The sequence below is a fragment of the Cupressus sempervirens genome, chromosome 4 (genome assembly GCF_028749045.1).
Source record: "Cupressus sempervirens isolate cs-2001-9-10 chromosome 4, ASM2874904v1, whole genome shotgun sequence".
Classification (NCBI taxonomy): Eukaryota; Viridiplantae; Streptophyta; class Pinopsida; order Cupressales; family Cupressaceae; genus Cupressus; species Cupressus sempervirens.
This window is the reverse complement of record NC_143121.1, coordinates 621,301,547-621,315,320: the sequence shown is the minus strand read 5'-3', so window position 1 is coordinate 621,315,320 and position 13,774 is coordinate 621,301,547. Positions and strand designations below refer to the sequence as shown.

At 35.0% G+C, this 13,774-nt stretch overlaps 1 protein-coding gene across 2 annotated transcripts in view; it reads left to right on the top strand.

Annotated features, from left to right (window-relative positions):
- LOC149562753 (protein CYTOSOLIC ABA RECEPTOR KINASE 7-like) overlaps positions 1-13,774 on the top strand; it is a 60,067-nt gene that overhangs the window by 30,407 nt on the left and 15,886 nt on the right. For both annotated transcript variants that reach the window (XM_089826166.1, XM_089826167.1), the window contains 3 exons: positions 8,019-8,272; positions 8,486-8,612; positions 8,724-8,997. In XM_089826166.1, the coding sequence (XP_089682292.1) occupies positions 8,019-8,272; positions 8,486-8,612; positions 8,724-8,997 (655 nt within the window). The remainder of the gene's footprint in view (positions 1-8,018; positions 8,273-8,485; positions 8,613-8,723; positions 8,998-13,774) is intronic.

Below are 13,774 nucleotides of genomic sequence, written 5' to 3'. Positions count from 1 at the left end.
ATTTATGACCTTCAAGACTCAAAAAACTATAAAAATATGATAAATAAAACATAAACACATTATTTCTATCATACTTTATGACATTTACTTACTTTTATCAAACTTGACCAAATGAACTTAAATGGACAACATTGACAACATTTTACAAATTGAATCCAAGGCTTAACTTAGCCTTACATGTTGACTCAAATAGACAAAATATATTGACAAACATTAATTTGACATTTCAGAACAAACATTAATCAGATATGTATTCTTTATATCCGTTGTTCTAGGTGCTCCTGCACTACACTAATAGCCTCCACTTGTTTGCTGACATCTTCAAATATCAGTATACAACTATAACTCTTCATTTGACTGTGAAGTTACTTTGTAACAGGTCTATATAGTGTGAGCGTTTTTGTACCTCCATACCTTGGAGACTATGGCTGCTACTTAGTATGCTACCAATAATGGCATTCAAATTTCCATCGGCACCCTTTATCATGATGTACCACACCTAACAATGCTACTTTTGGTATGGGATGACAGCTACTAAGGAGCTCAAAGTTTTGATGTGTCAGGCAATTCGTGTTGTTTCTGCTTTTGGGATTTAGTTTCCTTTTAACTTGTGCTTTGCTTATGTATTTGATATTCCATGCCTTATCTTAAAAGAAGTAGCCTTTTGTGCTATGGGATGGGAGCATCTTTACACATGACATAGATATGTTTTTGAAAAGATCTAAGCTTCTTAAATGTCTATATATTATTAGAGATCTCCTTTATATTTGGTTTATATTATGTATTTGATATTCCATGCCTTAATCTTAAAAGAAGTGGCCTTTTGTGCTATATAGGATGAGAGGATCTTTACACATGACATAGATATGTTTTTGAAAAGATATAAGATTCTTAATGTCTACATGTTATTAGAGATCTCCTTTATATTTGCTTTATATTATGAATATTTTTGAAGAAGAATATTATTTGGCACATCTCTATTGTTGTTTGTAGAGTGGTAGCACAAAAAGGCATATCTTATGCCTAGAATATCAAATTTTTGACTTCATACATGCATTGGAAAGCTCTCTTTGAGCCCACATTTTGATGTGACTTGTATTACTATTTAGATTGTTTGCAATTTTCAAGTGAATCTCCATGTTGCTAAGAAGCTTGTTGTAACATTCTCTTTTCCCAGGCCTTGGCTAACAACTAGCATATCATTGAATATAGTTACTATTTTACAATCATGAGAAGGTAGTTACAACAATTAACTTATTCATACAAAAGGAATTTACGGTTGCAATCATTTTAACTGAAATATCATATTAACAATTGAAGGAATAACCAAATAAAACTAAATTGGAAATTATAAGTTTGCAATACCCTACATTCCCAAACCGGAATTCCGCATAGGGCATCCTTTGCAAAACCCTGGGTTAGTCCACATATACCACTTAGGGCACAAAAGTTATACCATTGTATCATAATAACCAATACCATTAAGGGCAACATGATAATAGTAACATCTCTTTTTCCATTGACAATTATGACAATTAAGAGTAAATAAAAGATACGTTTATGTTTATATTCACATGAATGGAGGACAATGACAACAACCATCAAGTAAGCCAATCTCATGCAAGCAATTACATTTCGTGATCAATTTGTAAAAAGCAATTGATTTCTTAATACATTTAAAAGGAAACTGATTTCTAAGCATTAAAGGGAATAATTGATTAAATGATATTAAGCATCTAACATTTCTTCAACTTGAGATTACAAATATAAAGTAAAATATCTATCCAGAAGATATTTGAATGCAGATCATATCTCTATCTTGTGCAAGCCTTGGTATCTAGTGGAGAGGAGAAGCATTGTCAAGGGCTTAAACTCCCAACCGTGGACCCTTAAATATCCCCACACAATCTCATTTGAGAAAGGCCCTCCTTGCCCAGAAGAATAGACAGGGGACACCCTGTCCAGCCATTGAGCATTTTGGTATTTTGAGTATCAACCCTTCGCTCGACTTGACAATAAGGGTTACTTACTAGACAACCATGAGCTGACTCAATATATACAGTTTAATTATTCAATTTCTTTCGTTTACTGACATTCATTTGTTCTTGTAGGGATGCTTCTCCTACCCACCCATTAATGCTCAACCCTTTCGGTCTTGGGTGTATCCTGGGAGATTCCGAGCCATGTATAATGTAAATATCATTTTATCAATTGAGACTTATTTCATCTGATCTGATCTTATCTCAAGGGTATATGATCCATACCGTTGTATAAGTTAGATTGATGTCTCATGTAATATATTGGTGCTTGCTTCAGATATTCATGCACAAAATTTGCAATTAGAAATGTAATCGTTGAACATTTATAGTGATGACAAACTATTTCATTACAGTTGTGGGTCTGTATTATCGTCAACATCTGATAAGCATGGTAACAAGAGAGATTGGGAAGTTTCTATTACTTTTTTAAACAACATTCTATAGCCTTTATTTGTGACCATTGTTGCATCATTCATGATCAAGGATGAACAAGGATACTACAACAATTCATTTACATCATTGATTTCAACATTTGAATCAAACATGAATAGAGAATGTATGGCAGTAAAATATGAGCAATGGTTGCATGACCTGTAGTTGGTTTGATGATTTGTCTATTGCGGCTCAAGAACAATGAGCTCCAACGCGATGAACACAATCTGGAAATTAATGGCAACTGCATTGATTTAATTCGTAGCTTTTGATGTTCACTATATGATGCAAAGGTTTGTGATATACTAGCAATGGAAGTTGTAATCGGCTTGAGGCCGTGAGAGAGTTCTTGCTAAAAATATAACGTTAGGAACAATTGCGAGGAGAGAAAAAGAATTCTTATCAAGTAGTAGAGAGAGTAACAAATAGATCATATGCACACTATCTCAGTTATAAGAAAAGGGTGGTAGTGCATGGCCATCCATTGTTCACAAATAACTCCACCAATATAATTTTTTTAAAGAATTATGAGTGGGTATGGAAATGGAAATCGCTCAACAATATGGAGCCAATAATAAAGATATACATAAAGATTATTCTTCCTTATGATTTCTATAATATATTGGTATCATGCTATCTGTGCCACCTTTATTTGTACGTACATACATATATATGTATATATGTGTGTGTGTGCGCATAAATTAATCATGTGTGTGCGCATAAATTAATCATGTAATTCTTTGTATCAATACATTTGTTTAATATATATACATGTAGGTGCAAATATAGATGTTAAAATAACACGGTTTCAATATATAGAAATATATATCCAAATGACTACTCAACGATCTCAAATATAAAAAGATAACAATTTTATGTTATTTAAATGCTTAATGTTTTCTTGTTTTATGAATTGATTGGGTAGCTCATGGTCATCCAACGTACACACTTGCTTGCCTAGCCGTTTACCCTTAGCCATGGTGGTTCAGGACTCATACCTATTTGCCTAGTGATAGGTGGTGCCCTCATGCCCAATTCCTTACTAGCAATGCTCCCCCACCTTCTATGTGCTTCTGCAAGGGAAGAAATTTCCCACAATAACATCGTATTCCTCAAATTATAATATCTATAACAAGATATTGTTCACGAAGCATCATAACAACTTCCATTTCACTTCCTAGGAATGAGTAAAACCAACTTCCCAATATCTCAAGATGACAATAAAATAGCATCATAACGACTAACTAACATGTCATCTTCATATGAAATTATAACAATTAACCATCTTACCATTTCACATGATCATAACTAATTTTACCTGTCAACTGACTTCACATGAAACCTCAACGACTATATGAGCATTTTTTTAATTGAGTCAAAAACTGGGATGTAACATACCCTTCCCCTTGTGTTTCATCGTCCTCGATAAACTTTGAAATTTTAATGAACACTACAAAAGACATTTAAAATTGGGCCAAAAATTGGGATGTAACACTTGTTATTTCACTAATAGAAAGTACCATGATCATTTTGTGCTTAGGGCATCCTATGGTGTATTATAACTATAATTGAGATAAAAACAACTTACTATTCTTTAGGATATTTAAATATTTTGTATTGTACTAAGCACGTAGTGTTCTTTCATTGCTTAGACAATCATCAAATGAAATTTTGGTGATCTATATTCTCTAGTTGAGAGTGATGCTCCCTTAGAGTAGAGTCTAATGCCTTACATCGTTGGACTGTTCTTGAGCTACGTGATCATGACCAAAATCATGCATGTTTCACAACAATGACATGATGTATAGAGTATTATGTCTTACTATTTTGAGGACATTTTGCATCAAATTGAGCGTAAGTATTCTTTAACTGATTGGGCCATCATTGAGTAATTGAATGACGATCTTGATTCTGCATTTGAGAGTGATGCCTCCTTAAACTACCCTTCACACATGGGCGATGCTTAGGCAATTACTAATCATCCTACCCTTAAAGCCCCATATATGGTTGAGCACTTTCCTCTTATACTTGTTGCTACTTTAAAGTACAAAGTTACTTCTTCAAGAGCTTCCAGTGAATCTCACATTTTGGAATGTGGATAACATTATTGAGGACATAACTTTCCTCTTTGTCGATTGTGGTTGCCGGATTGCTTTAAAGTCTTTAGCTTCTTTGCTATCTATTCTTCACTAGTTTCCATTTGGTTTTGAGAGGTCAATCCTACAATTAGGCCTAGGAATCTAGTTTGGTTTTATCCCCTTTTAGCAACCATATTGAAACATCTAGGTGTCATTTTATCTTCTTTAATATGTGGGAGAGGCTACACTTCTCTCCTTTGTCTTATGAGGGGAGTTGTCTTTTCTCATTATATAGGGAAGTTATTCTCTCTTTCCTGTGGAGAGCTACTTCTCTTGGGAGGGATCGATTTCTTCATGGGTACCTTAGGGTCCTTAGCTATTCTCCAAAGGGACACATCTTGTGTGCTTTTGCCCCCGTTTTCCTATTGGGGATGTGGGGACAACATTTGAAGTACATTGCCCATCCCCAACTTGTGCAAAATTTTGAAAGTGTTTTTGGGATGACTTTGAGAGAGGTCAGGAATTTAGGGGATGACCAAAAGTCTTTGTGATGGCCATGGGATTCCTATGCACATCCCTTTGTCGTCCCCTATGGCTTAGACAACTCTTGGTAGACCAATTTAGAAAAAAAACACATTATTAAGTTGAAAGATAGGCTGCTTGTGCCCACAAAGACTCCTAAACTACATTAAACAACTCGAAAGCCTAATCTAAGCATTACATAACCAAAAAGAAGGGGAAAAGCCCATTTTCACGTTGGAAAGGAGTAGAGTAGCAAGAGGAGAAGCTGGTCAAGGAGTGAACAACACTTCAAAGAGGGGGTTAGGTCATCAAATCTACTTGATATAGAATCTTAGACTTACCATTTGTTGATTATGGATAGTGATATATCATATTTTTGTAGTTCTATGTTTATTATTTGCATTTATAGGCAACATTACTATATGTCAGATGTCGAGGGTTTAAATGCCTCATGTCATTTCATGGTTCAAACTTGGAGCCTTTTGGTATTTTTTTGTAACTTGAATATAATATGCATGCACATTGACAATGAAAGTTTCTACATTGATGAATCACTTTTCCAAATCCTTTTAAATGTATTAAGCTTCTACACTATACATGATGAATGCTTTACTATGTTATAATATGCATATTTGAAATTTATCAATATTTTTAAAAAAACTTCTATGTTTTAACAACCGTCCCTTAAAAAATGGCCCAAAAGTATATCCTTACAGGAAACACATCCCATTGCCACGGAATGATTTTATTAACCAATACACCAAATATATAGAGTTTACATGTGCTATGAAAAGCATTAACTAAAAGGCAAAGTTGTCTAATTAAAGATAATGCCTAAAAATTTACCAGATGAAGATAACTAAAATAAAGTCTAATTGACAGATAAATATAGCAAGAACCTAGGATACTAAAAATATTCTAATGCCCCCCTTAATAGTCATTCTATCAACTACCCTACAGAAGACGGTTCATGTCTTGCGGTCATAAATCCTTTGGAACACTCTGCTACTGCTGAGACGCTCTCTGAATCTGCAAAATGTCAGTGACCAAGAGTAGTCAAAATCTGTCTAGAAAATAATTGAGAAGGTTGTCCCCTTCTTCAGAATGGTCTTAACAAGAGACAAGATCCTTCCACTGACTTTGCCATTGAGATGAGTCTTCCATTAACCCTTCTAGAATCGGCAAAACCTATGACCAAATATCATTCAGAAACCGTCTAATCTGATGTTGGATAACAAATTTGTCCTTCCATGTAGACAATGACTTACTGATAACAACTGTCACAATTTTGAGGAAAAATTGATAAACCCTCCAAACTTTTATAGATGAGCAAGATGCTCCAAAATAGATGGCAAGATGCCATGATTTTAAGGGAACAAAGCATCATTTTTCAAAAAAATGGTAAAAACCCTAATTACAAAAACCAAAAACAAATTTTGGGGAGGAAAACCAAGCAAAACCAAACACGATTTTTGAAGTGAAAAATTGATTAAAACCAAACGGATAGCTGGCACAAATTTTGAGACATGGATTAGCAAACAAAACATTGTTTTTAAGGAAGAACGGTGAAACCCAAGAGAAACCAATGAGCCCTGTCAAACTGTAGAAACCTTGACCGGTGTAATACAAGAGCAAAGTCTTAATTTTTTAAGGAAAAGTTACAAACCCTCCAAATGTTTTCTTATGGAGAAAAAATTATTAAAAAACCCCAAAATAATTTTTTAATAGGAAAATTTTGAAAACTTGAGAACATCCACAGCTTGAAATCCAAATTTTGGAGTAAGGGCCTTATGCTAAAAAAACTGTTGCAAAACTAGGAATAAATTTTATGGAAAAAATTATTAAAACCCATCGAATATTTTTTCCGAAAAAAAATTCGAAGTTTATAGAATTTTTTCGAAGGGAAACATTATGTAAACACGCCCAAATAGTATTTGAGCAAAAATTTATTAAAACCCAACAGATAATTTTCGAGGAAAAGTTATTAAAGGGAGTGATACCCAAACTGGCTCACACTTTGATACCATGAAATTGTTAAAAATGGAATGATTGTGTTAACTAGTACCCTGAATGTATAGAGTTTACAAATGCTATAAAAAGTGTCAACTGAAAAGCAAAGTTGTCTAAATAAAAACATCTAAGAACACTAAAAATAAAGCCTAAATGACCATTAACTAAGGTTCTAGAATAACAAGCTAAATATAGCAAGAATGTGGATACTAAAAATATTCTAACACTGCCATCTGCATCCCAAACCTCTGTGGAATATACCAGGACCTCTTTTTGCATCCACCTAAGCTACACTTAACATGGTGTTAGTGTAGATTTTTCATTTTCCGTACTGGATATTATGTATTTTCCTATACATGTAGTTTAGTTTGTTTAGTTGCATTGAATGGATCAAATAAGGGTAGATGGCATCTGATAATGAGCGTAACTCTTGCCTAATCTTAGGTAGTTAGGGTTAATTTTCTCATTGGTTGAATTTCCATCCCCTCTCTTCTATGCATATCCACTCTAGCTTGTTATTCATGTAATTTATAGTTTTGTGAACATGCATAATACTGTTTTACTTCTTAAGCATTTGCATTTCTCTTGTGAGAACAAGCACTAGTTTGTTATTCATTTACAATATTATTGGCACTCTTAATACTATTCTTTTCGAGCATTTGGATTTCACCTTGTCAGAGTTAACCCTTTATAACAATTTTTTCCTGTCATTGCTAGAATAGTTCTTTTTATCGAGTTTCTTGCACTAGGTTTTGGTTGCTTCAGTTCATTTTTGAACTCTAGCAAATTGTAATGAAATTGTATACCATCCAGTGAGTAAGGCATTTTGGAAGAATGAAGTTTTGTATGTTATTACTATTTTTGTGACTGAATGTTTAGCAAAATGCCTTACTCATTTAAAATAACAAAAATAATTGTGTTGTGTATTACTTTCCAGGAAACCAGGGCAATTTTAAGGCATCTGAGGGGACAAAGAATGACACTCCACAGAAAGTTGCTCCTATTGAAGCACCTGCTCTATCTCTAGAGGAGTTAAAGGAAGCAACAGATAACTTTGGTCCAAAAGCTTTGATTGGAGAAGGATCCTATGGAAGAGTATACTATGCAACATTAAGCAATGGTTCAGCCGCAGCAATTAAGAAATTGGATGTCAGCAGTCAGCCAGAGGCAAACCCAGAATTTTTAGCACAGGTATCAAGGAGAATACTGTTTGAGTAGGCCATTTAATCTTTACAATTATCATACTACTCGTAATTTAGTATATGCTTTGGTATGCACCATATGAAGAAGTTGTCGATTTCCTTTTATAGTCTTCTACTGATGCGGTACTTTACAGGTTTGCTTAACTGTATATCTGTAAAGTCCTATCATGAATTTTCCAACTCTTATGCTTTATGTATTTAGGTCTCAATGGTCTCAAGATTGAAGCATGAGCATGTAGTTGAGTTGGTGGGTTACTGTGTTGAGGGAAACATCCGTGTGCTAGCTTATGAATTTGCAACAATGGGCTCCTTACACGACATTTTACATGGTATGATTGTATATGAATTTAAATTCTCAGAAAAAGAATTATTGTTTTGATCATTCTTGTTTTTGAATTAGACTTCTATTCACTTATGGTTTTAATCTGTTTCAAGTGTAGGACGGAAAGGTGTGCAAGGGGCCCAACCAGGTCCAGTTCTTGATTGGATGCAACGGGTGAAAATTGCTGTGGGTGCAGCAAAGGGTCTTGAATATCTTCATGAGAAAGCTCAACCTCATATTATTCATCGAGATATTAGATCTAGCAATGTTTTACTTTTTGACGACTTCAAAGCGAAAATTGCTGATTTCAATCTTTCTAATCAAGCCCCTGACATGGCTGCTCGCCTTCATTCAACACGCGTGCTGGGAACATTCGGCTATCATGCTCCAGAGTACTTTTCTAACTAAAGTTCTAAAATAAATTTTCTAATAATTTGTCTTGGTTAAATAATTCATGGAGACATGATTTTAAATTATACTCAAGAATATCAATAGCATTAGAGTCAGCCAAGCACCTCTTTCTTCTCAATAGCATGGACATAGACAGTTGAACAGAACAAGCAAACACCCTCTTAACAATTTCCTCCCTTCATTTAATATTTATCTTCTAGGAATGCTTAATGTTACAACAGAAACATGTTTTTGACAGGTTACAAAACCAACATGCTATGGTTTTTTCCCTGTATAAGTCAGAACTATGTCAAGGATATAATACATGATATCCAATGTAGCTTGTGAGGGTTTGGTAAATGTGGAACCCATATCCCAGTTTGCCCTGTTTTGATCAGAGTATGCACACCTGTGCAATATCAAAGATAGTATGTTTTCCTACGTCTGAAAAAATATGTTTGGTGTACTATACTAATATGACAAAACTTGCCAGCAAGACCTGATTGGACAATATTTTGCTAAGTTATACGATCTAATGTGAGAAATGAAATCTTGTTCATGTATGTTCTTTTCTGCATTTCCTGTGCAACATTGGAAGTAAGCATGTTTGCCATTGGCTGTAAAAAATATCATTTTAATTTACTAAACTACTAATTTAGTGAAACCTGACTATAATGACCTGATTCAAGAATATTCCATTCAGTTTGAGCACAAGCTAATTCAAGAATGAAATGTAATTTGTGCTAAGGTAAAATATAGATGACAGATGTAAAGAAACAATCCCATGTAGTGACGATCTCATTCCTACGCACTGCAAAAATACATGGCAGTCAGCATAGTGACCAAGTGTAATCATAGACTAATTGAATCAACTGGCTTCTCTTTCCTTTGGGCCAACCATAAAATTGTTAATTATTATTATAATAAGGTTCGTCCACACCTCAAGAAATCACAAAAATGTGAGAAAGCCTGCAAGAGTGAGTTTAGGATAGGAAATGTGGGAACGAGAGCAAGAGGAAGATAAAGTGCCAAGTCCTTATTTAACACTCAAAAACTATGTAGACCTCATCATTTAGATGAGTTAGATTGTTTAGCTTCAATGTTAATGTTTTGAAGAATTAAGTTTTGGATCTTAATAGCAAGGGCTTGATATTGCATAAAGCATAGTAATAAAATAGTGGAAATGGTGTGCACCATGAAAGTTTGTGTGGCTTCAAAGACCTCAATTTGGGTTTAGAAACTTGTGCATTCTCCTTCATTGCTACTACTTTAAACTCAAGTTCAACCTAAGCGACCTATGTGTGGTTATTCTTTGTAAACATATGATGTCCCTTTCCTAATTTACCCTAGAATCACAATTACAACAAATTAGGATTAGAGTCACATTTAACCAAGTAAAACATCTTTTCAAATAGTGTGATCTATGAGAAAATGTGAGAGACACAGAGGAGTCAAAATAAACAAACAAACATTCACACCTCTAATATAATAACCTGTAAAAACTCTAACAAACCTAACAAATATTCAATTTTACTAACACGCATAAATATGATGTGAATTATTACTTTAACTCACTTGACCTCGTACACTTGTGAACAATAATTTCCAACACCCCCCCTTAGTCCATCACAATAGTAGATGACCATACATAATAGCTCACTAAATATTATATGATAAAGAGTAAGGACAAACATATACTCATGCCAAGCAATAGTGGAACTAGCATCACTACACTTGTTGCTTTCTTCCATGGATAACAACTAACATATCTATCCAAATTCTTCAATTTTGAATATGGACAAACACTTCTATCCAACATCAGTCATGATCAGGAACATGCACATCTGCTCACAACATGTATGATCGGTGACAAACACATCCGATCATAATCTCCAACTCGTGTGACTAGGGACAAACACTTCATTACCGCTTGAATGGAGAAAACATAGCCATTCACTAACAATTGAGAAATGTGATTGGGAACATATGCATCCAACCACAATATAAAAGGTTTGACAACCACATCCTTGTTGCTTAGGCAGCCACTTTTGTCGATTAGTGCCACTCTGATCACAAATGATATGAGATGGTTGCTGCTGCCACCAGTGTGGAATTTCCACTTATTGACACAACATACAATGCCACCAAGCTAATAAGGGGCCTGTTGTTGGTGACTGATGAGCGGTAGCTGAATTTCCTTTAGCCTCCTATGTCTCCAACCTCCAATTGATTTGATTTTAGAGGACATATTCCTCCTCACTATCTTCATATGGTGGATCTTCAGTATTCATCCCATGAAGGCATTCTTCATCATCATCTGCAGCCAATGCCTTATCTATATTTAGTTTACCATGAAAAAGATCCTTAGCTCATTAATTGCAATTCATCACAACGTGCCCCTTCTTTCATATTAGCACAAAATTCTCTTCTCTAAGGAAGGTTTCCCTTTCATGTAGAAAACTTGATTTAGAGGAATGGTTAAACCTATTATTTTTCTCATACATTGCACTTATTTGTATAGCCAAGTCAGTTGTCTTGATTCCATTATCAATCAAAGTAGATATTATTTCTTCTTGGGTATCATCTACTTTGTTTAATGTGAAAATAATGTTTGCATAACAAGGACGTTAGTCAGGACAGCCAAACTTTAGATCTGGTCTGGTGCTGGTCCTCCTCTATGTAGATCGCTCTGCTCCCTTAGAATAATAGGGGTCTCTGCACCACTAGATGGAATAGAATAAACTCCCAGCAGCCCCAGAATCAATGGAGTGATGGGTATGTAGGGTGGGATGGCCTATATATTCGAAGGGCAGCTAGCTGGGGATCCTCAGTTTCCCTACTATTCAGCAGGGGCGTTGAGGCAAGCAGCTACGCCTCTAAGTTGTTTAGAAAAGAGTTGGAACCTCTCTCATCCGGTGGTGCAGGCACCCAGTGTTTTCAGCTCCATCCTCTCTCTTCATTCATGGCCATTCATGTGCCAAATGCTCGCTGATTGAACTGGTCGACTGACCAGAACATCCTCATTCATTCACCCTCTGCTGGTGCACCGCCCATAGAATTTTAGGGAGTACAAAAGTTATCTCCTCCCTACCATGGCACTAGGACGTAGATAATCTGGTGTTGACCGGTACACCATATTACATATGTAACATGGCTGGAGGCGTATACAATTATCTAGGGATAGCCGATATCAGCCAAGTTCATCAGGGAGCCAAGCCATATAATAGTAGGGGAGTGTTCATGAGAAGGAATGCTATTAAACAAAATAGCTTTTGTATCATTGTCATCTACTTTGGCCTTTATCCTAGCTAGTTGATTCAAAAGGGAACAAAACTTACTGATATGTTGAACAATGTTGTCACATTCAATCATTTTCAAACCAAACAAATTTTGTTTTAAGTCCATCTTTGCACTTGGTGCTTTTATTCAAACAAAGCATTCAAATTCTTCCCCACTTCTCCTAAAGTCTTCCATAAGTCAATATGGTGGAGGTATGCATCTAAAAGTGTAAGACCAATCAAAGACATTGCTCTTGAATCCTTCACAATCCATTTTGTGTTCCTCTCTCATCAAGATCAGTTGGCCTTGTTGTTTTGTTCCACTTAACGTATCCCACACATCCTTCTCAGTAAGGATCAACTGCAACTTAATCTGGTATTTGTGGAACTGATAACCTTAAATTTTTTCTATCAGCACACTGTTTTTCTCCATAAAAAAAGTAGTATTGGACTCCTCCCAAACTAAATAATATTGAAGGTGTCAGGTGTAATGTCCCCTGTGGGACCTTAATTTATTTTAAATTTATCAGTTCAGGTTTGGATTGTAATCACCCCCGTTGGGATTAGTCATTCATCTTATTAGCTGTAGGTTATCTTGTACAAATTATTATCATCCATTCTTACCTTATTACTATTCCAGCTCAATGACAGAAGGAGTAGGTGTTGTCTAGATACCAACTTGTTGTTATCCAACTTGTCTAGATACCAACTTGGAATGGATTCCCTCTATAAGTATATAGGTCTAAGTCCGTAGCCCATTTGGATATTGCCCTCAACGCTTCCAGAATGCTGACCCCTACCCTATCTTGGGATAAAGATCCATTACTTGGATATATGCAAGCCCCTCCTTGAAAATGTTATAACCTTCCCTGCTTAGGCCAAATAGTAAATGGGTCTTGAGTATATATATGTCTGTATAATATAACTTATATATAATTCTGACATTGTTCTTATCAATAGATATCTATGATATATATTAGACCCTCTAACGGTTCCTTATCAATACTAGGATTCAGATATACCTTAGTGTAAATCAATATTAACTTATATGTATTACATCATTGTTTTCTGTCACGCTCATTGGCATTGCAAATGGTTTATTTCTCCCTTTTCTTGTTACTCTTTTGATGCCTGATTGAGATGTGTTTGAAGTCTCTTTTAGTTTTATATGCAGTGAGAAGGCAAGGATACAAAGTGTCAGATCCTTTAACCATCCAAGAGGCATATCTTAAACCCGCCTTTTCATAACAGTTCAATTTGACTACTACAATCACTCCTCTTCATAACTTGTTGTTATGCCTCCAGAATCACTACTGCTTCTCCTTTATTATAATTGTTGACTAATAAGATTGACTGGATAATATTGTTAAGGAAGTAAGATCACATATAATACCTTTTGAATTTTATATATGTCTCTTATGACTGTATTTACAATCTTGTGTCTTCTTTTCTTGCAGATATATATATATATATATATATATACTGACTGCTATAGAGTAAG